The 9,992-nt window shown below is 54.5% G+C and overlaps 1 protein-coding gene across 1 annotated transcript in view; it reads left to right on the top strand.

Moving 5' to 3' along the window:
* The window catches only part of DAP3 (death associated protein 3), a 16,984-nt gene that overhangs the window by 2,847 nt on the left and 4,145 nt on the right, over nt 1–9,992 (top strand). Inside the window, exons 3-8 of the mRNA XM_027669319.1 lie at nt 2,673–2,792; nt 5,354–5,455; nt 6,301–6,409; nt 6,825–6,917; nt 7,999–8,129; nt 9,388–9,468. Of these exons, the coding sequence (XP_027525120.1) occupies nt 2,673–2,792; nt 5,354–5,455; nt 6,301–6,409; nt 6,825–6,917; nt 7,999–8,129; nt 9,388–9,468 (636 nt within the window). The remainder of the gene's footprint in view (nt 1–2,672; nt 2,793–5,353; nt 5,456–6,300; nt 6,410–6,824; nt 6,918–7,998; nt 8,130–9,387; nt 9,469–9,992) is intronic.

The raw sequence follows: 9,992 nt of genomic DNA, 5'->3' as shown, positions 1-9,992 counted from the left end.
CTGCAGGGAACAGCCAGCCCTTCCCAGAGCCTGGGATCCCGTGGAACATGCGGGATCAGCATCCTGCAGGGAACAGCCAGCCCTTCCCAGAGCCTGGGATCCCGTGGAATGTGCGGGAACAGCTCCACCTCACGGGCTCCAGGCTCTGGATAAATCCCCGGGCACCACGTGATGCTCCGCTGCCATTTCAGGGATCCCCGTCAGGAGACTCCTGTGTCCTCTGGCAGATGGAAACTCGCCCTCAGAAACCCACTCCTGGGATAAACAGCTTTAAGGGAGCTGAGGAATGTGCTGGGATTTGCTGTGCTGGGAGGGTTGGGGGCGTTTCTGGCATTCCAGGGATCAGTGATGAGCTGTTTGTCAAAGAGGAGGGACGTGTTGCTGCTCTAATAATCAGAATATGTAGTGTTTTACCAGGGCTGTTCTGGGTCACTTGAAGGTCTTCTTGCAGCCTGTTAAATATCCACAGATTCCTGCATGGATTTTGTAAATCACAGATAATCTGTGTCTCTGAAATCTCTGAAACTTGGGATAACTGTGAGCAGGATCCTGCTCACGGCTCCAGGAGCTCGTGTTGACTTGGTAGCACTGGAGAGGTGAAGGATTCCCTGTCTCCAGCTTCTTGGAAACTGCTTCTGGAGCCACAGCCCACGAAGGGAAAGTTCTGAAGGCCACACAGAGGTTTTGGGAAAGACCTGTTAAAGCTCCAAGTGACACTGTAAAACAGAGTCCTTCCAGGAGAAAGGTGGAATCATTCAGGGATGGGATTTGCTCTGTGGATGGAAAAGTAGAAATTTGATGTGTTTTGGTTGCAGAACCAGGGGACTGAACTTCAGGGCAAAGTCCTCCTCACACTGTCAATCATCCTGAAATCCACTCCCTTAGAGAACTCACTGGGAACTGGATTGTGTCCCGTAGAGATTCCAGGTCCTGGCCTGAGACTGGGCTTTCTAAAACGTGATACCTGGGGGTGTTGGTTTGAGGGAACATCCTTCAGCCAAAGGCTGTGTGAGGACACACTTGAAAACTCAGCACCAAGCAAGAGGTGAATCCTTGCTTCACTTCCCTTCGTGGCTGCACAGCTCAGGGACAAGGATCTGGGTGGGACTCCTGGGAAGGGGGTCTTACAGCCCCAGAGCTTCACCTGAGCCTTGGGGAGGAGGGAATGTGGGATCATGGAGTCATGGAATGGTCTGGGTTGGAAGGGACCTTGAAGCTCACCCAGTGCCACCCCCTGCCATGGGCAGGGACACCTTCCACTAGCCCAGGCTGCTCCAAGCCTCGTCCAGCCTGGCCTTGGACACTTCAGGGATGGGGCAGCCACAGCTACTCTGGGCAGCCTGCTCAAGGAAAGTGAGGGGGACTGTGATTCCAGGCTGGGAATGGCTTAGGGCTGATGTTTTCTGGGTGAACAGGTGCCAAGAGTTACCTGCTCCAGTTATTCCTGTGTTAAATTGACATTTTTGGGCCTTGCTCTGGGCTGTAAATGGTCACTTCTGTGGACTTTGGGCTAAATGTAGCCAAATAAACCATCCTGAGTGATCATTTGGATTTGGGGAGGAAATGTGGGAACAAGGGAAGAGAGTGATGACCCCAGTGGCTGTTGGGTGATCTCCCCATTCCCACTGCAGCACTTTGTCCCTGAGGGGTCTGCTGTGGGCTCCAAACTGGTTTAATTCCTTCCCCCACAGGACAGCAAGTGCTGAAATGCTGACTCAGTCGTCCAGTGTGTGCTGGGCATGGAATGTGGGGCAATCCCACCTTCTCCTGAGCCCTTGTGGGGGCACTGGGGTGGCAACAGAGCTGTGTCATGCCACGGAGAGCTGAGGCAGCTGGCCCTGGCTCTGAGCTCTGGTTCCTGCTGCTCCCATGTGGACAGACAGAACAGGGAAACTGCTGGCTCTGTGTTCAGCTGCAAGTGTCCCTGTCAGTGCTGAGAGGGGCTCAGCTCCTCCCTGAGCCTCTCTGGAGGATGCACTTTCCAAATCAGTGACAAATGCCTGTGTTTGCTTTCACCACCACAGAACAAAATGCTTGTGCTGCCTCTGCTCCCTCTCCTGCCTGTTTTGGCTGGGCTGCCCAGGCAGGATTCAGCAGCCTGTCTGGGCAGAAATGAATTAATCAGCTTAGCTGGCTGTTTTGGTTTCTCTAATGGCAGAGCCTGGATGCAGGGACACAGGGAAATCAGTGCAGGGGAGTGTAATTATAAACATCAAATAGTGGGCAGAGCTGCACTAATCCCTCAGTAATTGAGGTGATTATGGATTACCAGACAGCCTGAATTTCCGAGGTGCTAACTACCACTCCTCAGTGGGGGCAGAAACGTGGTGGGCACTTCCCAGCAGTGGGGCCTCAACAGCTGGGCTTGGGAATCTTAAGGAATCTTACAGGGAAGAACTCGGGCGCAGGGCTTGTCTCAGCTGAGGTGAGTTCAGGTGGGAATGGTTTAGGTGCAGGTATCTAAATGTGAAATCTGGTTCTGCAGCGTGATGTTTTCGTAATGAATTGGCATGCTAATGATGAGCTCTCGTTCTAATTGCAATTAGAGTTCAGTTCTGGCTGGCACGTGCCAGTGCCACGAGCGCACAAAACAAACCCACTGGGTGTTTTTCTTCCTGCTAATCCTTGGCTGCTGAGAGGTTTGTTGTGTGTTTGCCTTGTTTTTCCCTTAGCTGGAGCAGGGCTATGGCCTCCCCACAGCAGCCAAGGAGTGCCTGAGCTCCGTTGCCAGCCAGGATGTCCCGACCCCACAGAGGCCCCGAGCGGTTTTCCACACCAGCGAGAGCGACCCGGTGAGTCCCCTGTGTGACACCCCTGTCCCTGTCACACAGCCAGGCCTGGGTGCCACCCTGGACGTGCTGGGGCCAGGAATGCTGATGGGGATTGTGTTGTTTCAGAGAAGGAGGTACACAGCCCTAAAACAGGGATGCAATCTCGTGGGAACGGCCGTGGCTGCTCTGCCCGAAAGCCCCTGGGAACGAGTATTGATTCCTTTCTCTAGAGCTGCACAGAGGAAGCTCGCGCATGTGAGCTTCATCTGTATTTTGCAGAAGCTCAGATGTGTCTGATGACACCATTAATTCCAACTCCAGGGTTGTTCCTCCCTGACCAACCTCCCCAAACTGGCCGTGAAGGGGATAAAACCCCCCCAAGCCCTCGGCCCGGCACAGCCCCGCAGCATCACAATTCCAGCCTCACACTCCCCGTCTCGGGATGCAAAATGAAGTGGAATAAAGGAATGGAAGGAGCCTTTGAGGTGCTTTTCTGCTGCCTCTGTAATTGGAGCCTCTCGGTGCCGATTCCTCCGGGGTCTCTATGGAAACGGCAGCGGGGAGATGATCCTGCCGCACGTGACCCCCTGTCTATGGATTGCACAGCAGAGTCCAGATGGCAGCGATTGTCCCCCCTCCGTCCTGTGCCTGCCTTTCACGTTGCCAGGCAACTGGCTTTGGCATTCTGGCTGGATGTGCCCGGGGTTTTGGTGGATTTGGTGGCAGCCACCGCGTCCTGCTCCATCGGCTTGGCCTTCCCGGGGCTCCCTGGGTCGCTCCAGCAGCAAACCTGCACCCCAGGGAGGCCCATGAAAAATGGATTGAGAAGGCCAGATGAACACGGAATTTTTCATAAGATGTGGCTTTTCTGTACCTTTCCATTAGCAAAGCTCAGAGCAACTGAACGTGGGGGCAGAGACACCGTGACCCACTTTGCAGAGGGAGGAGAGGGAGGGAATTTGCCTGAAGTTATGCCGCGAGTCAGGGATGAAGCTGAGAGTGAAAACGGGATCTGGAGTCCACTGTTTGAGCCCAAAGGTGACACTGCCATGAAAAAAACACAGTTAATCTGTGTCCAACACGTGCAGGAAAACCCCGGGGAGCCCAGAGTTTGAAACGAGCTCTGATGGGGAAAAGATTGGAGTCCCAGTTCACAGATCTCCCCGAGTGACCCCTCCCTGCAGCAGGGCACCTCTTGGAAAGCCAGGATTGGAGATCACCCTTCCTGTTGCAGAGGTTTCCTCCTGACCAGCAGGCACCAGTTTGGCAGCTCCAGCAGCCCAGTGGTTTGCTGGAGTTACCAAATGGTTTCTTCCTCTGGCCAAAGCTGGGAGTTCCCGGAATCCTGCGGCTGTGCCAGGGAAAACCACGGAGCCCAGGACACCCTGACCTGCCCTGGGAACACCTGCCCTCAGCCAGGTGTGGAATGGGGAGTAGGAGGGGGCAGAAGGTGAGAGAACAGGAGTGTCCTGTGCTGAAATCTGGTCTGGAGAAGGGAAGGGACACTTCATAACAATAATTCCTGGGTGTGTGGCAGCGCTGCAGCAGTGGCACGTGAAGGATCCCTCAAGAACTGGGAAAAGACAAATATTCCTGGCCAAACAGGCACTAATCACACTTTTAAAAAGAAAGAAAACAGGGGAGTTGTTATATTTGTTGTTTTTATATATATATGTAAGAGACTGACATGCACAAGAATGAAGAGGAGGATTTTTTTACTTTAAATCCATGGAAAAGTGCAGAAAGCAGGACATGATAGAAGCTTCAAAGCTTGGCACCAAACTGCTGGAAGTCACACAAGAAGGGCTGCAGAGTATATATATTATATATATATAATCTCCTGTATATGCTGTCCTAATTAGACACAAAATCTGATGACTGGAACAAGTGGAAATAAATAAGTGCTTTGCAGGTATTGCATGGAAGGAAAAGATGATAAAGGGAAAAACAAGGCATGAAATAGGTATTAAAATTTTCATATTTTGGTAGCAACACCTTCTTGCAGTGCAGTCAGATCTGTAGGTATTCACTAGAGATAAATGCAGAAGGATTCAGGTCTGGTGCAGGAATAACCCTGATCACTGAGGTCACAGCAAGGGACTGGAAATTATTGCCCCAGGAAAGAGACTGGGAGGTTTTTTAAAGCCTCCAACAGCAGTGACCAAGTGGCACCTTGGGAGTTGCTGCTGAGGCACAGCAGCACAAGGCAGAAAACATCATTTTGTCACCAAAAAAAGTAAAGGGGGCTCCACAGGGAACTCCAGAGCTGCTGTGGAGGTTTGGGGGGACCAGAAGGACGAGGGGACTGATGGAAGGTGAGATGAATCCATGGAGGTTCCTACAGGAGCTCAGGGAATCCCTTCATTGTTCAGTGCCAGGTGGGAGCTCCTTTCTTCAGGCTCTTCCAAAGCACCTCTCAGCAGTGTCCTGACCCCACAATTCCTGCTCTGTGCTCTGATCCCAGTGAGTGGGTACTGCTGGGATGGAGTGAGTGTTCCCTCTCTGTTCCATCCTCCCTTCTCTGTCTGGGCCAGAGGCCTCAGCCCTTCAGGAGTGTGACAGTTGCCCTTCTCCCCTGCCAGGCCAAACACACGGAGCAGCACGAGGGTCGGCACTACAACATCCCCCTGGAGGAGGTGAAGGCCGTGTTCCCACATGGACTCCCCTACCGCTTCCAACAGCAGGTACTCCAGCTTGGAGCAGCTTTGGAGGGAGGGTCCTGGGGCTGCCCCATCCCTGGAAGGCTGTCCAGGCTGGACAGGGCTTGGAGCACCCTGGGCTGGTGGGAGGTGTCCCTTTCCACGGCAGGGGGTCGGAACGAGATGATCTTTAAGGTCCCTTCCAAACCATTCCCTGATTCTCTGTGGGAAGAACCAGATCCTTTGGCAACTACACTATTTCCCTGTTGGAATAAGAGGGATGACCTGCTGCATGAGTGCAGTTATCCCTGGTCCTGACTGTTATTTCCAACACCTAAAAGAGATGAGTCAGCCCACCCGGAGGAGAGGCTGCCGAGTTCCAGGATCCCACCTCGGGCAACATTCATTCCCATATTTTCCATCCCTGACTCCCCAGCACCTGCTGAATTACAGAAATGTTTGCCACGGTTATATTTCTGTGTGAAACAGGCTGTCTGATGAAATCAAGTTTATGGGGGCAACAAAAAAACCCCGGTGCCTTGATTTCTGTGGTGAGACAGATGGAGCTGTGCCGGGCTCTGTGAGCTGGGAGCAGATTCCTTACCTGGGGGCATCCCTTGGCTCTGGATTCATGGGCAGGCTGGTTGGCTGCACCTCAACCTGTCAGATGATGGAGCAGCTAATCCTGGAAAGGGTTTCCAGGCACGGAAAGGACGGGAAGGTCCTTGGGAAGCAGCGCGGCTTCACCGGCTCGACCGACCTGACACCCGGGCAGGGAGGGCAGAGCTGGGGGTGTCCAGAGCCCCCAGGCAGCGATGGAGCAGAGCTGGGAGCAGCTGTGCTTGGCCAGCAGCAGCATCAGCTCGGTCCCTCTCTGCTCCTGTCCTCAGATCCAGACCTTCAACGAGGCCTGTGTGATGGTGCGCAGGCCGGCGCTCGAGCTCTTCGCCTACCTGAGGGGCACCAACCTCGCCCACCCCGTGGTCAGATACGTCATCTGTATCCTTGGCCACCCCCTGAGGGGGGAATGCAGGTGAAATCCAAACGGTCTGTGCAGGGAGGGTGATGTTCTGAGCCAGGCTGAGCCTCCAGGAACTGGTTCTGCCCCATGGGCTGCGCTCAGTGCAGCGACTCCGAGCACCTCGGGGAGTTTGGGGCTTGGAGACCTTTCCGGTTTGGCTCGTGGCACATCCCTCCCTACAGAGGGCTGGCAGCACTCCTGAGGGAGGGGGCTCCTCAGCTCTGCCCAGGGGGTGGGATGCAGGGGGAAGGAGCCCCATCCTGTCACTGGATGGAACGTCACCCTTGCTTTGACAACCTCTGGACTCCCCTTAGTGCCTTTCCTGAAAAAAACGAGCACAAGGTGTGAGCTGAAGTGGTTTTTAGAGACTTTCCTTGACAGTCCCTGTTGGAGATGGTGAGAGGGGAACAGGGAAGACCATGACCCTGTGTCACGTGGTTCACTTCTGCTCCAGGCAAGGCTGGCTGGTGCTGCACATCCCCGATGGTGAGAACACCAGTGTCCCCTCTGTCCCCACACCAAACACCTGCTGCTCCAGGAGATGCTGCTCCCAGGGAAAGCTGCAGGCTGGGGCCACAGCAAACCACCCTTGTTTTCCCCTAGAAAAGGTTTATAAAGCACAAAACCCCCAAATAAAGCAGAGCATAATAATTATTAATAATATAATATAATAATAATTATAATCATCGTGGCTAGGCTTCGTGAAGGAAGATTTGGATAATATAATATATAATTATACTATTATAATATAATTAGATTATAATCTATTATATAATAATATATTATATATATTATTATAATAAAATATAATATAATAATAATAATAATTAGCTCACACAGGGTTTGAGTCAGTTTGATTTTCCCCAGTGTGGGGGGTCTGTGTGGATCCTCTGCTCCCAAGGGAGAGTCCTCCAGTAAAGCTGGAGGAGTGCTGCCTCCAGCTCCATGTTCCCAGCAGAGGAAGGACATGGAGCTGTTGGAGCAAGTCCAGAGGAGGCCCCAGGATGATCAGAGCAGCTCTGCTGGGAGGAAAGGCTGGGAGAGTTGGGATTGTTCAGCCTGGAGAAGAGAAGCTTTGGGGTGACCTGATAGTGGCCTTTGAGTGCCTGCAGGAGCTGCAGGAAAGATGGAGAGAGACTATTTCCAAGGGATGGAGGGACAGGACAGGTGTGAACGGCTTCAAAGTGACAGAGGGTAGATTTAGATTGGATATTAGGAGGAAATTCCTCCCTGTGAGGGTGGGGAGGCCCTGGCACAGGTTGCCCAGAGAAGCTGTGGCTGCCTCATCCCTGGAAGTGTCCAAGGCCAGGTTGGACGGGGCTTGGAGCAACCTGGGCCAGTGGAAGGTGTCCCTGCCCATGGCAGGGGGTGGAATGAGCTTTAAGGCCCCTCCCAACCCAACCCATTCCATGATTCTCTGACTTTCCTTACCAGTGTAGCAGGATAAGGACAATCAATAACCCCCCCTCCCTCCCCCCCCTCACACCATTGTTTTGACTGGGAAAAAAAAAAAAAAAGAAAAAAAAAGATAAAAAATGCAAACCAACTGTTTTCCTTTTGCTCCCAGCTCATCTCTGGGTGAAGAACTGCAGGGAGCTCTTGCAGTCCTCCTACAAGAAGGAGCGGCTGGATCAGCCTCTGCAGGCCTCTGCCTGGCTCAAGAACTTCAAAACCACCAATGAACGATTCCTGAGAGAGGTTTGTGGAGCCAGCCAGGACAGGTTTAGGAAGGGCAGGTCCTGCCTGACCCCCCCACGATGTCCTTTCAGGCCCAGGGGACCCTGGGGGTGAGGGGAAGAGGTGGGAGTGTCTGCCTGGCCTTCAGCAGAGCCTTGGGAATTGTCTGCTCTGGAAAATCTTCAGCCCATGGCTTGGACAGGGACATTCCCTGCTGGGTCAAGGGCTGGGGAGTGCTGGGGGATGGAGCTGCATCCAGGTGGGATCTGGGCACTGGGGGTGTCCCCAGGGGGACGGAGCTGCATCCAGCTGGGATCTGGGCACTGGGGGTGTCCCCAGTTGGGCCCAGTCCTGTTCAATGTCTCTGTTGATGATGGGGGTGAGGGGATCGAGTGAACCATCAGCAAACGTGCAGGTGACACCAAGCTGGGGGGTGTGGATCTGCTGGAAGGCAGGAGGGCTCTGCAGAGGGACCTGGACAGGCTGGATCCAGGGGCTGATTCCAACGGGATGAGGGTCAGCCAGGCCAAGGGGCACAACAACCCCCAGCAGCTGGAGAGCAGCCAGGCAGGAAGGGAGCTGGGATTTGGGATGGGCAGGAAGCTGAACAGGAGCCAGAGTGTGCCCAGGGGGCCAAGAGGGCTGATGGATCCCGGCCTGGCTCGAGATCAGGGTGGCAGCAGGAGCAGGGCAGGGATTGTGCCCCTCGAGGCCTCCCCTGGAGTGCTGTGTCCAGCTCTGGGCCCTCAGCTCAGGAAGGACATGGAGGGGCTGGAGCAGGGCCAGGGAAGAGCAGCGAGGCTGGGGAAGGGTCTGGAGCACAATTCCCGTGAGGAGAGGCTGAGGGAGCTGGGGGGGCTCAGCCTGGAGAGGAGGAGGCTCAGGGGAGACCTCCCCACTCTGCACAACTCCCTGACAGGAGGGTCGGGCTCTGCTCCCAGTAAGATAGGAGGGCTTGGTCTTCAGCTGTGCCAGGGGAGGTTTAGGTTGGACATTAGGAAGGAATTCTTTCCAGAGAGAGTGATCAGTCATTGGAATGGGCTGCCCAGGGAGGGGGTGGAGTCCCCACCCTCCATTCCCTGCAGGATTTTAAGCCCAGACTGGATGTGGCCTCAGTGCCACGGGCTGGGAACCACGGCGGGGTTGGAGCAAGGGTTGGACTGGATGATCTGGGAGGGGTTTTCCCAGCTTGGCTGATCCTGTGATTCCATGGAAGAGCCAGGAATCCATCCTTTGCCCCAGTTCCCCCCCCAGTCTCACTGTAGTTCTCTTCCCACAGATAAAAACCCAGAGGAAATACGTGTGGGGCAAACGGGAGAGCACCGAGGAGGGCAGGCCCTTGGGGGAGGTGGTGGAGCAGGTGAGGAATAACCCACAGGGACAATCCTGGGAGCCCCAACTGGAGCCAGGAGATCCCCCTGTCTGTGTGGGGAACAAACTGCTCCAGGAGCCCTGAGGGATGGGAGTCCTGGAAAGGGCAGGGGCTTCCCTATGGACAGAAAACATTGTGGGGGATGTGATGGATCTGTGTGTGTGTCCCCTCTGTGTTCCTTGTGTGTCTCCTGTGTGTGCCCTGTGTGTCCTCTGTGTCTCCTGTCCCCTCTGTGTCTCCTGTCCCCTCTGTGTCCCCTGTCCCCTCTGTGTCCCCTCGTGTCACTTCTGTCCCCTCTGTTCCTGTGTCTCCCCTGTGTGTTCCCTTCTGTGTCCCCTGTATGTCCCTTATGTCCCCCATGTGTCCCCCCGTGTGTCCTGTGCCCCCCCCATGACCCCTGTGTGTCTCTTATGTGTCCCCCCTATGTCCCTAGTGTGTCCCCCTGTGTCCCCTGTGTGTCCCTTGTGTCCCCTTGTGTCCCCTGTGTGCCTCCCTGTATCCCTTGTGTGTCC

Source organism: Corapipo altera, unplaced genomic scaffold (assembly GCF_003945725.1).
Source record: "Corapipo altera isolate COAL_440 unplaced genomic scaffold, ASM394572v1 198, whole genome shotgun sequence".
In the NCBI taxonomy this organism is placed as follows: domain Eukaryota; kingdom Metazoa; phylum Chordata; class Aves; order Passeriformes; family Pipridae; genus Corapipo; species Corapipo altera.
Note: the sequence above shows the minus strand (reverse complement) of the source record. Positions and strands in the feature narration are given on the sequence as shown.